The 19,127-nt window shown below is 32.7% G+C and overlaps 1 protein-coding gene across 1 annotated transcript; it reads right to left on the reverse strand.

The window, feature by feature from the left end:
• Positions 1–8,888: 8,888 nt before the first annotated feature.
• LOC111699441 (histamine H2 receptor) lies at positions 8,889–16,594 on the reverse strand. Its single transcript, XM_023470120.1, has 7 exons — positions 16,406–16,594; positions 15,671–15,779; positions 14,389–14,477; positions 12,937–13,082; positions 11,951–12,134; positions 9,868–9,963; positions 8,889–9,629 (listed from the first exon to the last, which is right to left on the reverse strand). The coding sequence occupies exons 1-7, from the start codon at positions 16,590–16,592 to the stop codon at positions 9,505–9,507; spliced, it is 936 nt and encodes a 311-aa protein (XP_023325888.1). The 5' UTR covers positions 16,593–16,594; the 3' UTR covers positions 8,889–9,504.
• Positions 16,595–19,127: the final 2,533 nt, after the last annotated feature.

Raw genomic sequence — 19,127 nt, forward strand, 5'->3', positions numbered from 1 at the left:
AGATGAGGAAAGACGGAGAGGTAGAAGAGTCGAGGTAAATATAACCAGGAGGAGAGTCATGCAAATTCAAGTTCAGGCAGTGTCAGGCAGTTTTATTCTACCTTGGTTAACTGGGAATTCCACGAAGGATGTTTTTTGTTCTCCGGTATAGATTTAGAAACAACACAGACAGGGTGAACCACATCACATTATCTTTTACGGAATAAACTGAAAACACTGTATTACTAGTTCAACATTTTGCGACCAGGATCAGGGGCGTATACAGGAATTTGTCCAGGGTGGGGCTTAATTTCTTTCTTTCCAGGAGAGGTTGGGAACTCAGCTCAGCACCCATTGAAGCCTGATACCCCTCTGTAAACCATAGATTTCAGGGATTCAGAGAGGACTAAGCCCTCATAGCCCCTCCCCAAATATTAGGGATAAAAACCGCTCGGAAAAATGTATTCTTGAGCTAGTCGATGTGTCTTGCCCCCGTCTTGCTATATACAACGAACACGAACACCTACATACTACAGTTTAGCAACTACTCTCACAGGGTTCCGACCCCTTTTTTACAGTACAAGATTATGTAACACAGATCTAAGAAGCTACATGATAGATTTTATTTTGTTACTAGCTTGGCACCTAACGTTGCCCCCCAATGTACTCCCGCCGTTTATCCACCGTTGGTCTTAAATTAAGATATTAACTTTTTCACACTTAAAAAAGTCTAATAACTCAACTTAGAGTCTTAAATCTTAGTTAGGTTCACCTGAGTTCACCAATAAAAATTGAAGGCAAATCAGTCATGGGGTTCCTGAGTTATGATCGGACAAACAAACAGAGATTGCAACTTTATATATACAGATGAATTTTTAACAATGTTCACTTGTTCATGGAGTTATTTATAAAAGTTCAAATAAAAGTTTGTGATATCTGCAGCCAGACATTTGTTTGGTTAGTATAGATTTTGAAGAATTCATGTTGAGTGTTTTTATGATTTGATAGAGATCAGAAAATAAGGAATTTAGATACAAGGATTAAGGATTAGTGGACAGATTATAAACCATGAAAAGCAGACAGGGTCTCCTGGGTGCACGTCAATCTAAAGTGAAACTCACGTTAGATTGAAATACTACTTCTGGTTGCAAAATGAATGTAGCAGGGAATAAGAATAAAGGGAAAGGAAATGGCGCTGGTCTGGCATGAGAAAGCCAGTCGCACTGGTTTGCAGACTAGTACGGTAACACACACTCTTTTGGTACAGACACACAACATGATTACAATCAAGGAAATTGCAGAACAGTGTTGTCAATTATAATTAAGCTTGAATAACGACTATATTTATTGTAAACTTTAATCAATTTATATTCTGTGCATACAAATTTGGCTTTATAGTGTTGACTTAAATATGTAAATAATATATTACATGCATATTAAAACTGATTTTTAAGTAAGCAATTAACAATAAACAAATGTACTCTCCTAGACTGTATACATACCGAGACTCATACGTACTGTATAAACCTACAGTACAAACCTTTGGTACGGTATCCTTACACACACTCTTTTGGTACAGACACACCCCCATGACGTTTCCGCCCCCTGGAATGTAGTAATTGTATACAGTTTTGAGGAATATAAAACTTGATTTTAGCAGCACTGAGTTTATTTACATTCCTCCCAGAAACTGCATTACACTTTTATGTAAACACTAGCTTAAGAACCAAAGAGAATAGAATATATATTAGAGGGGAATTTAGTCGAATCTCTCGGCAGGAATTTTTTCAGTCCCTTTCAGCCTGAAAGGGAGTTCAAAGTGTACAAATCATGTAAATGTTCACAAATTATATGCAGTAGTGTACATTAATACAGTATGTTCCCTAGACTATCCATCCTAATTTCGAATTTTTTAAAGCTGTTAAATAAACTTTATAATGAATTATAATTATATGATTTATAGCTATAACGGAAAATCATCGTTTGTAAAGTGAAGGGCATAGAGTCTATGTAAAATGATCATTGGTCAATTATGAAACCAGCCTATTTCATAATTTGGTCTTCTTTTAATTTTAATTTTAGATTTTCTATAAAATGATATTCCAGGGCCCAAATATGCGAAGTACACCTGCAGTATGGAAACAGTACAACAAAATGGCCGTTTTACACTTTTTTCTAGTAAATTCGACTCTAATGTATATTCTATTCTCTTTGTTAAGAACCGGCCGTTTACCCGCCATTTGAGCTATTTTCCCTTTAAAAGTGAACCCACTCAACTTTGAATCTCTCAAACGAAAAAAACAAACAGACATCTAGAGATTACAACTCCAAATATATATTTAGGTTTATATCTGTCAAACCTATTTTGTTTGTTATAAATAAATCTTATTTTCGTTCAACAATATTTAACACAATTTGTTAATATTCAATTTCAAATATATTTAACAAATTTCAAATAGTTTAATCAATTTTTGTTTCTGTTTTTAGTAGTATAGCAGTTATTCATCAAAACAAGTTTAAATCTATTCACGTATAATCCTAGTTTTAAATCTACTCACATATAATCCTAGTTTTGACTCTATTCACTTATAATCCTAGTTTTGAATCTATTCACATATAATCCTAGTTTTAAATCTATTACATATAATCCTAGTTTTGAATCTATTCACATATTATCCTAGTTTTGAATCCATTCACATATAATCCTAGTTTTGAATCTATTCACATATAATCCTAGTTTTGAATCTATTCACATATAATCCTAGTTTTGAATCTATTCACTTATATTCCTAGTTTTGAATCTATTCACATATTATCCTAGTTTTAAATCTATTCACATATTATCCTAGTTTTGAATCTATTCACATATAATCCTAGTTTTAAATCTATTTTGCTTTAGCTATGTGTGCTACGCCTACAATATACATGTTTTAAATCGATTTTTTTATGTATTACATCGACTCTGTATTGTTTTAATCAATTTGTACCTTATAAGAATTCAATATCATTTGTAAAATTTTTTTTAATGTTTTTGGTATTTTATTAATTTATAAATCTGAAAACGATTTGTATCTGTTAAATCATGAAAATAATAAATTATAATTATTGATATGTTTTGAAGTTATTGTTAATGTCAAATCACCAATATGCTTCAGATTTTATATGCTTATATTTGACGATATATTCATCTTATTTTCATATATTGAAAGTAAACATAAGTGTTTACAGGTAATATCGAGAACAATAGGAAACTTAAAATTTCCCCTTTTTTGACAATTATTTAAGATTTCTCCTTGATTCTTAACAAATATTGAAGATTTCCCCTCTAGGTTTAAAAGAGATTATAGACATCTCGATTGTGTTCCAACAAAGATTAAAGATTTCCCCCCCCCCCTCCCGTGGGGGTTTATCGAAAATTAGAGATTTCCCCTGTGGGTTTAAAATCTTGTCTGACAGGTTAGACTAAGCTGCCTGGTGTAGGGAGTACAAAGTACGAGTATAAAGTTCCCATTGCTTGATATATATTGTGATTCCCCTTTTTAAAAGAAAATATGATCTAGTTCTTGTTACATTCATATGAGAGCTACAACGCCTGTTTTCTTCGCTTGTGCGAAACATTTTTTGAGGAACGGGGGGGGGCGGCGGCTGAGGGAGAATAAGAGCCCCTTTTCCAGTTTAACAATCAAAGCTCACCAATCACAATACCATAATAGGTGAATTGTAGATTTTCAGCAACATCTCTATCAGTTCATTATTTCTAAAACCTAACCTAAAATTAACTTTAAACTTGTTATTTGCATAAACACATCAGATAATATCCAAATTTTACTGTAAAAGTTCAAATTTCAATTTTCATCTGGCTGCAGCTAACACGGAAATTGTTTGAGTTTCAAAAACTGTTGAAACATATAGTATCTTGGATTCCAGCTGTGAACCATGAGTATAGAGTAATCCTGAAGCAAATATATGCTTGGACCTGGCTTAGTATCTTGGCGTATACGGGAATATATACAATATATATATATATATGCACAATAATTGGAATTCTTCCTTTCCTCATCCTGGGTCTACAACCTCGTGCACAACAACCAGGCTTCCGGGGCCATAGGGTTTATACAATATATAGATAAGCAGACATTAATCTAAAGACAACCAGACATTAAACTATAGACAAGCAGATATTAAACTATAGACAACCAGACATTAATCTATAGACAACCAGACATTAAACTATAGACAACCAGACATTAAACTATAGACAACCAGACATTAAACTATAGACAACCAGACATTAAACTATAGACAACCAGACATTAAACTATAGACAAGCAGATATTAAACTATAGACAAGCAGACATTAAACTATAGACAAGCAGACATATTAAACAATAGACAACCAGACATTAAACTATAGACAAGCAGACATTAAACTATAGACAACCAGACATTTAACTATAGACAACCAGACATTAAACTATAGACAAGCAGATATTAAACTATAGACAAGCCGTACAATGTTAAATACCATTATACTGTTCATTACATTGAATAGAAATTTGTTGGGAGGGGGAATTTTTTTAGAATGCCGAATTTCAAGTTGGACATTTCTTGGGAGGGAAATTTCAAATTGGAATTTTGTTGGAAAGGGTATTTTCTAATTGAAATTTTTTGGGGCATTTTTTTGGGTGGGAGAATTTTAAATTGGAATTTTTTTGGGAAGGGTTATTTCAAATTGGAAGTTTTTTGGGAGGGGGAATTTTAAATTTTAATTTTTTTGGGAAGGGAGAATTTCAAATTGGAAATATATATGTCTTTTATGGGAGGGGAAATTTTAAATTTGAATTTTTTAAAATTCAATTCTACGATTTCTGTTATTACTCTGCCCGAAAAAATTAAATTAAATGTGTTGATTGATTGATTTCTCGCGAAAAATACGGAGAATAAAATTGGGGATTTTTCTCCAACACAAAAGAAAAAAATAAAACAAAACTAACCAATTTCTCAAAAATAATTTAGACATATACTGAACCGTCCTGAACCCACCTGAGATATAACTCCAGCATGGAAGAAGGCCTGGTAAACCTGAAAAACCTGATTACCATACGAGTCTAGGAACAAACAGAGAACGGTAATACAAATATTTTACAATTTTCCCGCCCAAACTCTAATCTAATCCCGTTTCCATAAGATCTAAGATTGATTTTGAATTTCACAACGATTATTTCATGTTTTTATGGGGTTTGTTTTTGCTAGTTTTCTGAGATTATTTTTTAATTCTATGGATATTATTTTTGTTATTTTGCAAAAAAAAAGGTATAAAAAACTAGTTCTGTGGAATGCTCTAAACAATATATAAATAGAACAAATATTTAAGATTAATTATGAAGCGGCCAACTGGTACGACTTTGTGACTTCGTAACTCCTAGTTTTGATTTTACTGGTAGGACTTTGTGACCTCGTAGCTCCTGTAGTTTAGATTTTACTGGTACGACTTTGTGACCTCGTAACTACTGTAGTTTAGATTTTACTGGTACTACTTTGTGACCTCGTAGCTTCACCAGTTTTGATTTTACTGGTACGACTTTGCGACCTTGTAGCTCCTTCACTTTTGGTTTTACTGGTACGACTTTGCGACCTTGTAGCTCCTTCACTTTTGATTTTACTGGTACGACTTTGTGACCTCGTAGCTACACCAGTTTTGATTTTACTGGTAGGACTTTGTGACCTCGTAGCTTCTCCAGTTTTGATTTTACTGGTACGACTTTGCGACCTCGTAGCTCCTTCAGTTTTGATTTTACTGGGACGACTTTGTGACCTCTAGAGAAAATCAGGTATTTGACTGTAGTATAACTATACCCTAGCAAATGTTAATTTTAGAGGCGTTGAAATAAATTGGGAATTAAATAATTAAATTCATAACCTATCAATTTAAAAATTTACCAATCAAATGTACTCTTTTCCGTTGTATGTAAATATCTCTAAACATTTTAATGCAAACTACTTTATCAGGGTAAATGTCTAATGTATGTAGTTAAACATATATATTGAATATATATATTTATATATATGGTTGTGAGCCGATCAAAAAGGTAAATTGCTCGAAGCGGGATGTACTGAGGCAGAGGATATGTAACTCGAAGAATGACAAATCCAAGGCAAATAGGTTAGGGAAACACTCTCTCCGACCATACACAGATAGATGAGAACTTCTTGAAAATGTATATTTCAGTAACGAGGTTTCCTACAAAATACAAATTGTTATTGGCGAACATGCATATAAATAATAATTGTTAATAATATCAATAAATGAGTATTGAATAATTGGTTTAGCAGGATTGGGGATTTTAGGTTTAGTAGGTTTAGCAGGATTTGGGGATTCTAGGTTTAGTAGGTTTAGCAGGGTTTGGGGATCATATTTTATTGCTGTTGTGAATCGTTAAATAAAGTGTTTAAAGGCACTGTTGTGAACTGATAAATAAAAGGTTTAAAAGGTATTGTTAAGTGAATTAGGTATATGGAACTTACAATCTAGAAAACTGTGTTAGGCCAAAAAGTTGTTTGAACTGAAGTCTAAAGCAATTTAATTCTTCTGAAATGAATATTTATCTGGTTAAAGTAATTTCACTCTTTATTTTGTAAATGATTCACTGAAAGTTATGTTTAAATGGGTTCTTTTAATGCACTTTAAGTTTTATTAGCTCCATGAGGTTATTTATGCAAAATCCTTGGCAAGGTTTGGTTTGGCGGGTGGCCGGAGTATTCAACGGAGATACAATTTGTCGGAGACGACTTTTAAAACAGGGTTACATTAGGGATATGGTTCACAGTGGCCCCAGGAGGGGTTCGAGGATATAAAGGTTTATAGACGAGAAGAAATGAGAACCATATCCCCTAAATATTTACATAGTGGGTTTGATTGATTGATTGTTACATTACAAGTTACATATTTTGCACTACATGTAGGAATATTATTATTGTTGTCGAACTGTAAGAATTGGTACTGAAATGCGAAATCATGGAAAATAAAATGCAAGTTAAGGGGTAGTTCAGAGAATTGACTGTTAAATTACTATAAACGACATGGTGTTTGATGATTGATTGATTGGCAAATTAAAAGTCTTGTCATGTAAATAGGTTTTTCCTTTGAGGGAAATAAATGGAAAAAAAAGGAAGGAATTGAATGTTAAATAAATAGTTCGATTATTGAATTTAATGTTTAATGAACTGGTTGATTTCCTGTGTTGAGTGGTTTCATGGTTGTTTCCCGGCGGGGATCTGTGGATCCGGCGGGTATTGGTAAATTTCCATTTGTTTTGAAAGTTGATAAGCAACGAAATGGTAAATAAGGTTGATGGATTTTAAATGGATTGATTAATTTGACCAAAAAAAGAAAAAAAGAAAAGGAATATAAGATAAATTTTAATGTACCCGCCGGGATTATACTTTTACTGTTCCGGGTTTGCAGGATCTGTGTGGAACTCATCTTGGGCTGAGATATGATGAGTGGAGCTGTCCCGAGCAAGGTTCTCAGCTACAGGATCTGCTGCTAGCCCGTTAATCGTTTCCTGAGGGAGCTGTTGTTCCACGTCGAGGAATGGAAACAACTGGTTCAGATGACGGTTGACGGTAATTTTCCGCCCTCCTACTTCTCGGCGGTAGCTGATGGTTGCACCGTAGACGTCTCCGTTCTTCCTGCAGAGTACAGCTTCTACTCTTGCGGCTGAGATTGGATGACGGTAGATGGGTTCGTTCTTGAATAGAACTATGTCTCCTACTTGAGGTGACCCTCTCTGTTCCTTCCAAGCAACGGTTAACCTCCGCCTGGTATATTCTTGAGACCAGAGTGAAGTGAAAGTATTGAGGGCAATCTTCCACCTGGATAATTGGTGTTGAACGGGGGTGTTGAGGTTGATTTCGTCCCCGTGACATTCCTTGAACCCCTGGAGAATATGGTTCGGGGTGATGGTGATTCCTAGCGGAGCAGCAAGGATTAGATGCAGATTTCTACAAATTCTTCAAATGTCGTCTTTTCAATAAAAATTCCAGAAAATCTCCAGAAAATCTTTGTGAATAATGAGAGATTATAGAAAATAATAATTAAATAAGATTACTAATTTTCTATGATAAGAGTTGATTTTTATTTTCTCAACCTGTTCCTAAAAAACTTATTAGTTTACTGTAGAATTTTGTTTCCATTTTTTTGTCGTCGTTACTTTATAATTAAAAAAAACCATTCGAAAACATACCCACCCAAATTCATGATTTTGAACGTAGACTTTGAGCGTAAACTCCGTAAATATCCGTCGTAGAAACGTTATATCTGTCTCAAATTAATTTGTCCACAATATTACTACATATTCAGTCCAATCACCATACATTGCTGGTCACTCCCTTTAACAAATAAAAATTTGAAAATATGTAAATGTGAATGTTTAAGGGTAGTCTACCAAATATTTTCTTACCAATACTTGATTTTTTCCATATACAATGCTGCAGTCCTCTTTGATGACAGATAAAAACCTCCTGTTTTTGATGAAGTCAGTGCTGTATCAACCCTCCAGTCAGTGCTGTATCAACCCTCCAGTCAGTGCTGTATCAACCCTCCAGTCAGTGCTGTATCAACCCTTCAGTCAGTGCTGTATCAACCCTCCAGTCAGTGCTGTATCAACCCTCCAGTCAGTGTTGTATCAACCCTCCAGTCAGTACAGAATAAGTCTTCATATTGAACTACCACAGATATTCCCCCCTGCAGACAGCAGCAAGTAAAAAATGGAGCTGATGGATGACCTCTAACAAGCCTACAAGAGAATCTGTTTATCCAAGTTCAATTTTGAATTCATCAACAATTAATTCAGGAACTTGAGAGAGAATTCAGGTTAATAAATATGAGGAAAGCAAAGTTAATGAAATGAACATCTTAAATCGATTTATTAGTTATTAATCTCACACTTTTTACAATATTATTATTTACATGTTTTGTACAGTTATCAGTTAATTTTATAAGCAAGTACATTGTACATTGTACATTGTACAAGGGATTTTAGAATAGTCACATAATTTAAAAAAAGAAGTAATTTTGTAAAAATAATCATTACATCAATGAGACCCGTAAAACTGTGGAAGAGTGAGACGACATTAAAGCAACCCTTTGAGCATTTGGTGCAAATACAAATAGCTTTAAAATCAATTTATGTGAAAATTGTCCATGTCTGCGTTGCACCATCGCTGTTCAGTTTCCTATTCATTAGACAATTTATACAATAACTTGAGTCTAAAAGTCGTCATCCTATTCCAAAGTTTTATGGGTCTACCAGTTTATTTTTATAAAATTACTTAGACTGAGAAATCGATATATTTTTAAAGTAAAATTTCTTCTAATGATATGGTTTGTCATATGAACTGAATTAGCAAATTTAAATTGGCCAGAAATATAAACGTAACAAAAGTTGTATTTTATTAACATTCTTTGATAAACCCGCGTACACTGCACTTTCGTACATAGTAAAGTACATGAGGGTTTAATTTCTAGTAATAGTAAGGTTTCTCCAGTAGATATTTCTGATAAAAGAGAAGATAAACTCCAGGTCTGAGCATAGTACGGGAGCTGAGAAGGGAGAAACTCCAAGCATCATAACTGATGTCGTTCAATTCTAAAATATGGATATTTTGGTATATTCTTGAAGTAAAATACAGAAAACCTAAAAATATATGTAAATTTAAGATTAAAATTTTAATATAATCTTTACAACGCAGATAAATAAAGAGATTTAAAATTTGTTTCCTTAAGACATTTTAACACCGAGGTCCTCAGGTAGGAAACACTTTTAAACTAAATGTAATTTTTTTTCCTGTGTTTACAGTGATTTCCTTCATCATTTTGAGTGCTACCTGAGAAGGGTTTGATGATGTTACAGCACTTGAAGAGGAACCTGGAGATCTCCTTGAAGTTCAGCAGGAACCCACAGATTATATACAGAATGTTCACTGCAAACAAATATCTTTTTTTACATGGGCGCAACAATAGGCTTTTGAAGGGGGTGAGGTTTTAATTTGGGGAGTTTCTTTGGGATATTTAGTAAACTATTTACAAGTAAAATTTACACACATATTGTGTAAAACTTCATACCATAACCTCAAAAACGATATAATCAAAAGCGGAAAGTACAGAGTACATTGTTAACATTTATAATAGTTTTGCATAAGATAAAATTGCACCCTGATCTCTAATAGTTCTCCTTAAATCTATTTAATTGAAATGTGTTGTAATCATTATTGAAATTAGTTGGAAAAAATAATCAAAACAGCCAAGAGCTATTTTCCACCTAATTGCTTTATACTTGTATACTGTTAATATAATCATCAATTTGTAATTGTAAACTCGTTCTGTACACAGATACATGTACAGAGCGTCCCATATCATATTAGATTATCTCCAAGTTTTAACGCCAAAATAAACCCATAATACTAGAAAAACCTATCATTTTCCGCAAGAAAATTCTTATATTAACCTTATTCAATTTTTCAAAATGATTCATTCTTCTTAAATTTTCTGATTAGTCCCGAAAATCGTAATTTAGACCGATTGACGATCTAATATGATGTGGGACACCCTGTATTTTAGCAATAAACATTATCTATCTATCTATCAAGAAAACAGACATAAACCAGACTGCATTGCATTCAATTGTTTTGATTATAAACCGGATCTAAATGTAAATATAAATCATGAATAGAATAAATAAGACAAGGAAAGTAAAACATTAAATTAGACTAGGAGAATAGGATATTGTGAGTTCAATAGAGAGGTTAAATTATAGTAGAAGAATAGGATACTGTGGGATCAATAGAGAGGTTAATTTAGACTAGGTGAATAGGATATTGTGGGATCAATAGAGAGGTTAAATTAGACTAAGAGAATAGGATATTGTGAGTTCAATATAGAGGTTAAATTATAGTAGGAGAATAGGATACTGTGGGATCAATAGAGAGGTTAATTTAGACTAGGTGAATAGGATATTGTGGGATCAATAGAAGGGTTAAATAATAGTAGGAGAATAGGATATTGTGGGATCAATAGAGAGGTTAATTTAGACTAGGCGAATAGGATACTGTGGGATCAATAGAGAGGTTAAATTAGACTAGGAGAATAGGATACTGTGGGATCAATAGAGAGGTTAAATTAGAGTAGGAGAATAGGATATTGTGGGACCAATAGAGAGGTTAAATTAGACTAGGAGAATAGGATATTGTGGGATCAATAGAGAGGTTAAATTAGAGTAGGAGAATAGGATATTGTGAGTTCAATAGAGAGGTTAAATTAGACTAGGAGAATAGGATATTGTGGGATCAATAGAGAGGTTAAATTAGAGTAGGAGAATAGGATATTCTGGGATGAATAGAGAGGTTAAATTAGACTAGGAGAATTGGATATTGTGGGACCAATAGAGAGGTTAAATTATAGTAGGAGAATAGGATATTGTGAGTTCAATAGAGAGGTTAAATTATAGTAGAAGAATAGGATATTGTGGGATCAATAGAGAGGTTAAATAGTAGGAGAATAGGATATTGTGGGATCAATATAGAGGTTAAATTAAAGTAGGAGAGGAAATTTTGGGATAAAAAAAGGAGAGTTTAAAAAGAGGGGACGTATAGGAGGAGACATTTTTGAGGTTTTCCCGAGTTTTCATTATTTGGTTTTTGAGGTTGTGGTATTTTTGCAATTAAAATGAAAAACCCACCCAATACCAAACTCAAAACAAAAGCAAAGGTGCATGGTATATCTATTGTTACAAGTTTGTTTGCCATTATAAAATCTCAAGCATTCGTTATTTACTAATGTCAAACTCATAGCTTGGTGGGAATAAGAGACTTGACTTACAAGTACAATATTTAACGCCAGAGATAGAATTTTTCGAGTTTCAAGGCCATTTAATTTGAAGAAAACAACAAGATGTATATAACGTAGCATTACCTACGGAGAGTGTGAGAATTATTCTCCATTTTTTCGAATGTTCCTCTGGATCATATGCTCCCTTGAGGAGGGGAGATCCTAGGATGCACAGGGAGAACAGGAACCCCATAGAGAAGCAAAAGAGAATAGAGGAGGAAAAGATGTAGGTGATCGGCATAGTGTAGATATCCAGGGTTCGACACTCCTACAAACATATAGGAAAACAGGGTAAGAGGTGTTACATAATTTTAAGATCTTATTAGAGTTTAAATAGTAAATACAATGCATAAACAATTACTTTCCATTTCCATTTCTTACAGTTTACTAAATGTAAATTTGTCCAAAGCGAAACTAAAGGATATTTTGATTATGATCAAGTAGATTCTGATACAATAGATGGCAACGCGGAATTTGTACACTCTCAGTACAGATGAATTCTTACGTCACAAGTGTCAACTTAGTTTTTGTGTCCGACAAAATTATTAATAATAATGATAATTTTAGAATAAAGTGCTTATCTTACAGTGAAATAATTTCAATTTTATTTGTTATTTATTTTCTGTTTTTGCACTTTTTTATTTAATCTTGGAAAACAAGTCAACTAATGTGAGAAAATTTCGTTTTCTTTGTTATATTTGACGTCGTGTATAATTGGTCCATTTCTCTGTTGCCACCTATTGTACTTGATAATCTATTTGATGATGATTAACTTGGGTTAGGTTAGATAATTTTGAAATTCTTTTTGGTAACTCGTCCTTGAGAAATGTCATAAAAAATAACGTAAAACTACCCTAGGCCCTGGCGTAGATCAAAATTTTTATAATCTATCTTCAAGTCAAGATGCAAGATTGAGGGAAAAAATAGCAACAATTGAGAAATTGAGCGACAATTTACAATAATTAAAACATAAAATGTGGTCACAAAAAACGTAATTTTTTATCTATTTCCTATAATCAAATCCATCTTTATTTCAGATCAATCTTAACTTTCATATTTTGCATATCTACCTGTTTAAAAGTTTGCTGGCTGCTTGGATCCTGGAATATTCCCGCGTGTAAAGTTGCCGGAAGTGCGAGGAGAATAGAGAAGACGACAATGCTGAGACTCATTCCCAACTTTGTTCTTGTCCATCCAACAGTGTTTACAGACATTCCTGAGATAAAAATTTTAAGTCTGACTATTCTTGATCTCGTCTTTAAACAAAAGTTACGTTTCATTCTGCGTTGATGTAGGGGTATCTTGTTTAAATATATGATATAAACATTGTAAGACTGTATTTTTTACAACAATATAGTTCTAGGGAGCAAACATGGGTTTAAAAACGTGAAAAATTTCAAACTGTCTGGTCGATGCAAATGTTCATTTAAGAATTTATTGTGACCTGAACGAAAAAACTTTTGAAAGGATAAGGCTGTGGAGTGTGGAATTTAATTCCAATTTTAATTTAAAATTTGAAAGCTAACTAAAATTGGTAAAATCGAAAAAAGTTGGTCTATTCATCCGACAATTCAAATTTTTTTCTTAAATTTCCATTTTTGTCGTTGAAAAGATACGAGTACTGTTGTAATCTGAGAAATGTATTTGTTCTTTTCAGATGTAAGTCTTTGAATAAGATTCTAAACATATCTGGGATATTTTGATTGAAGAAAGGTAAAGGTTATCCACACCCAGATTTTAGAATAAACATTGTAAACATTTTAACTTTTACATCATTAGGCGTTGGAGGAAATTGGGATTTCAAGGGACTGTTTACATTGGTAGAGTAGGGTGTTGGGTACTCTCCCAAAGGCATGTTCCCAAGGGCGACTTCCGAAGTATCAATTTCCCAAGAGGCAACTTCCCAAACGTGCAATTTCCCAAGCGGCAACTTCTCAAAGGTTAGATTAGGCCCTATGAGGCGCCGCAGGCTGCAATGGGAGGGCGAGCGCTGCGGCTAGGATGGGCTAGAGGGCCGAGCGCCATGGGAAGAACAGACTTGGGGAGACTTTGGGAAGTTGCCGCTTGGGAAATTACCCTTGGGAAGTTGCCGCTTGGGAAAATGCCTTTGGGAAAGTACCAAACATCTAGAGTATTACGTCCAATCCACAATTGTACCCTTTCAAGGATGAGTGTGGGTTTTCTATGAAAGTAACAATTGCGCATTTATTCTTCAGATGAAATTAACATAATTTAACAATTTATTTTATTAGAAAATTGACGATAGAGTCTTAAAGGGCACCGTTGTGAATCAGACATAATAATGTTGGGAAAATCTGAAAAAATGAGGCTTCTGTGTTTTACTAGATTCTCGTTATTTCTGAATCAAATTTTAAAAATTTGCAAATTACACTTTTTTATTTACTAGTAACAATATATATGTTAAAGGCAAATTGTATAATACTTTTATCAATATTTAGTTTAAAGTTGTGTTCCTCAAATAAAAAATGAAATTATTTTAGTTTAAAATGTTAGAAACCAACCTGTGAACTTAAAGGATATGTATATAGATACGAATATTAAACTCAGAGCTTGAAAAAGATCGTGGAATGTGAAGTAGAACGTATAAAATCTAAAATATATAAACAATAATTAAATCATATAAGTGCAATAAGATATATTTAACATCTTTTGTGTTTTATGTTTGCAACCGATTCTACAGAAATTATTGCGAAATTAAGTATACTTATAAAAGATGTCTAATAGTATTCTCAGAGCTGAAAACTTTAGAATGGTCAATATCGAGATTAATGCTTGATCCTCTCTTTTTCTTAATATCGAAAGTAACCTAATCTTGTTGTTGTATCTTGAAAAGTGTATAAAATTAAACCAATCAGAGCCGCGTATATGAAGCCGATAAATTTGAAATTTTGCGCGCCATTTAAGATTATATACAGAAACGGGAGGGACTCTTTAATTTAGAAAAACCTGTTTTTGATTTTTCTCTACTATCATTATTATTTTGTATTTTGTGTTTGAAAATAAATACTATAACTATAACTATATCCAAGAAAAAACGGTTTAAGAAGAAAATCAAAAGTGTGACCATTGCCCATTGGATACTCAGATAAACTAATCGGGATTGAGGATATCTCATTCTAAAGTTTTCAGCTCCGGCTATTTAATTTTAAGGTTTTCAAACTGATAAGGGTTAAAATTACTAAGGCTGTGAAATTAATGACGAGTTTTTAGTCGCCCTTGATTAATGCAAGATATATTCTGACATGAGAGTCTAATGTTTATAATTTGTTTTTGAGATAAATAAGAGTTATTAAAGTTAAAGACGGCTTTATTACATACTTTAAAAAACAAATCAAAGTCAGTTTTTAAGCTTTTAATTTCCATCTGTTTCTTGAAATTATAAGGTGTATTATTTGGATCATCTCCAGGAAAAATCTAGTTAATGTTTTTTGTAATAATTGACTGTTTTTTCCTTGTTAACATTACACAGACAGGACTTTCTCTTTATGAGAATAAAAAGCTGTAGGATTGTAGAATGTTCACATAAACAAGAGACCGGACAAAGGAATGGGGGAAAAACTAAATTGTGAAAATGAAGAAAGGGGATGTGAACTTGATATAGTTGGTTTATTAAAGTGATATTTGATTAGGATTTAGAAGTGAATCATGAAAAAAATATTTAAAGTTTGAAAATGTCTCTTGAGTTTTGAAATAGATGGATGGTTTAGAAAAAGTTAGTTTTATAATCGACTTTTTTTGAATTTATTTTATATGTAGATACACTGTATACACTGTATTTAATACCTACAGAACTCTTGTGTAAAGTTCCAATTATTCTCCACATAGTTATCAACAAAGAATGGTATTACACACATACCAAATCCCAAGTCCGCCAAACTAACCAGAAAAATTACTGAAAATAAGAAAGTAAAAAAGTGTGGAATGTCCGATTTACGATGGATTTGTTAGATCATGTCTTTAAGGAATTTGTTTTGCTAAACAATTGATTATTTTCAATTGTGGATTCTCTATAAAAGTGAATTGCGGAAAGGTTGTCAAAATTCAACATGTTTACAGATAGAAAAACAATGATATCTTTCAAATTGTTACAAAAGTGAAGGTTTAAGTGGTACTGCTTTAAATCGGACATGCTCGTTCAAATAGAGGATTCCTTGAACTTACGTTTATTCTAAGATATTCAATCTAAAAAATGAATTTAGGAAAAAAAGGGATTGAATTAATGAAAAAAAATGAATCCAAGATTATAGAAAAATTAATGATAATGAATCCAGGGGTAATGGTGAAAAGAGATTGAGTCTTTACCACAAACTCAAATTATCTTTTCAACCTGATGGTGTAAACCTTAGATTATTTGATCTAGCATACTTCAAAGTTTGAAATATGCAGGTTCTACGACATTGTGTTGCAAAGATATATGGATTAAAACTCAATTCTATTGTTCCATAATATGGAATAAAGAAAACAAGAGAGCTGAGTGAAGTAATCAGTTAAACTGAAGTGAAGGACAAAATGTCTTACCTTTATTAAGAGTAGATCCTAGGTTACGTTTAAAGATAAGGATTAGGACGATAATTAGGTTGAGGAGAATTGTTAGTCCGGAGAGAGAATAGGTTGATATCTTCCAACGGAATCTTAATCCTTCCTCATCAAACTCCTCCTCTTCCTCCTCTATTTCATCCTCAGGAATATACCCCTCCTCCTCCATTATTTTCTGAAAAATGTTAATCACTAGGATTTTCTAATAACAGTTTTAGATGTAAGCCGTCATTTTTCTTCTGTTTTCATTAATGAATTTTCATGAATGAATCGACACTTTTTTATTCTGACTGGCAAATAAATCGGTTGGGCCGTTTTGACGTTTATTGGATACAAATAGACAAAGTACAGACAAGCCTACTATCTATATAAACTATGTCAGACTACGTCCCGGATCATTGTATAGAATATTTAAAATGTAAAAAAACAAGATAATTACAACGTTCTTAATAAGTAGCTATTTGATAATTCTATTTTTAAATTTTGAATGAAGATCTGGTTCGATCTGTTTGATCAGCTGTCAATTCGGCATGTGGTATTTAATATTTAATTTTTTGTCTGATGAAATATTTAATCGGAAGCCTATTATTTTTAACTAAAAACTGAAATTCAAGGTTCTCTCGAAAAATTGAGCAGAGCTGAAAACTTTAGAATGTGATATCCTTAATCCCGATCTGTTAATTAATCTGGAGATTAGATTCATGAGGAAAACAAGAAATATTTAATCTGGAGATTAAAAAAAAGAGTGGATCAAGCATTAATCCTGATATCCACCATTCTAAAGTTCCCAGCTCAGATCTGGGAACTCTTGTATTGTGGATATAGAGATCAATGTTTGATCTGCAGATTAATTTAATATTTATTTAATATCCCCAATGTAATTAGGGATAACTTAGACATATTGACAAATCCTAAGATCAGATATCGAAGAAAACTTTTAGAAAATAATATTAATCTATAAACATAAAACGCTTGATATTTAAAAAGTGTGGATTTGGTTAGAAGATAAAATCTATTTAAATGTTAATATTTTAATTATGATTGTAGGGCGTGTATGTAATAATTAGATTTAATTATGATAATCAAAACATCCATTTTGTTCACTATCGTGTTCTATATTCACTTTTCGGTAAATTAAAATTTATAGTACACTGCAGCCTGCAGGGTGTCCCAATAAACATAGGATTTTAGTGACGCCTCTGAGATCGCTATATTGTTGAGATTTAGCATTGTAATGCATGATTTCACAAGGCATGATAAAGTTACGTCTGCTATAGTTTATTATGTAAACGGTAAAAAAGCTGTTTTGGTCTTCTGAAAACAGTTTGAATTGTCTGTAATATTTCTACAAGATGAAAAGCGAAGTGGGAAAGCTTTAATTTGTTTTGAGATTGAAGTTTTCTTATTTTACTGCAGTACAACTTACTGCTATACACTTGCAGGGTGTTTGCGTCAATTTTTCTTGTAATAAGTTAAGCTTATTGTTCCTGCAAAAATGTACATGATTATTTAACATAAAAACGTTCCAGCATTTTGAGTTCACGACTAAACATTCTATATTTTATAGATAGACATTTAATAGGTACTACATTTAACAGATAGGATATTTTTATAGATAGGACATTTTATAGATTGGACATTTTATAGATTGGACATTTTATAGATTGTACATTTCATAGAAAGGACATTTCATAGAAAGGATATTTCATAGAAAGAACATTTCATAGAAAGGATATTTCATAGAAAGGATATTTCATAGAAAGAATATTTCATAGAAAGGATATTTCATAGAAAGGACATTTCATAGAAAGGACTTTAAATAAAAAGGAAATTTCAGAGCAAATACAATTTCATAGAAAGGACATTACATAGATAGAAAATTTCGGAGGCTAAAACATTTCAGAGATAGGACATTTCATAGATAGGACATTTCATAGATTTAAAGATATCGAAAGAAAAAGTTACTAAGAAAAAGAAAACAAATTGTCTTGAGAATATATTTTAAGCAATTATAAATGTGTTAAAATATCACTGACTCGTCTGAAAAAATGGCTTAAACCCTAGACAGGTGTTAGGATACAACAGTTATAAATAACAACGATTTCTCTTATCGTATTCACATTCTTAGTTCATATTTTTTCTGGATTATTTTCCAAAAAGCTTTAAAAATATCAATATCATGTATTTCTAGTTTGATTCTAAACTGATGTTGAATGTGAGCTAGATCAACTAAGATGAGTAAGAATGCTAGAATCTGAATGAACTATAAGACTGAGTGCAGAAGACTGCAGAATAAACCTGGCAAGGTTTACTTTCTCTGCTCAAGAGTGCATGAGAGGGGGGGGGTGTAGTTGGGTTAGTATAGTAAAGAGATGAGGTAACATATCCTTCTAGGGACACAAGCCTATAGGGTTGGATATGAATCACTATCTTGGCAGGAAATGGTTTGAAACGGTGCGGAAATTGGTCAAAAGAACGAAGTTTGACTAAACTAATTTGTTCAAATCATTACTTTTAGTTTTAAACTGGATCTTGTTAGTGCTTAACATTACTTGCACATCTGGGCCGCAGTTTAGAGTTTAGTAGACCCAGTTTAGAGGTGTAGCAGACCCAGTTCAGAGGTGTAGCAGACCCAGTTTAGAGGTGTAACAGACCCAGTTTAGAGGTGTAGCAGACCCAGTTTAGAGGTGTAGCAGACCCAGTT

This window comes from Eurytemora carolleeae, unplaced genomic scaffold (genome assembly GCF_000591075.1).
Source record: "Eurytemora carolleeae unplaced genomic scaffold, Eaff_2.0 scaffold314, whole genome shotgun sequence".
Lineage (NCBI taxonomy): Eukaryota > Metazoa > Arthropoda > Copepoda > Calanoida > Temoridae > Eurytemora > Eurytemora carolleeae.

Bases quoted from the DNA above. Each gene is read 5' to 3' on its own strand.
- LOC111699441 (XM_023470120.1), bottom strand. From the start codon at position 16,592: ATGGAGGAGGAGGGGTATATTCCTGAGGATGAAATAGAGGAGGAAGAG. The intron at 12,135-12,936 runs GTAGATATGCAA...ATATGTTTGTAG, and splicing joins GCCAGCAAACTTTTAAACAG to GAGTGTCGAACCCTGGATAT. The intron at 9,964-11,950 runs GTAATGCTACGT...ATTTGTTTGCAG, and splicing joins AATTCTCACACTCTCCGTAG to TGAACATTCTGTATATAATC.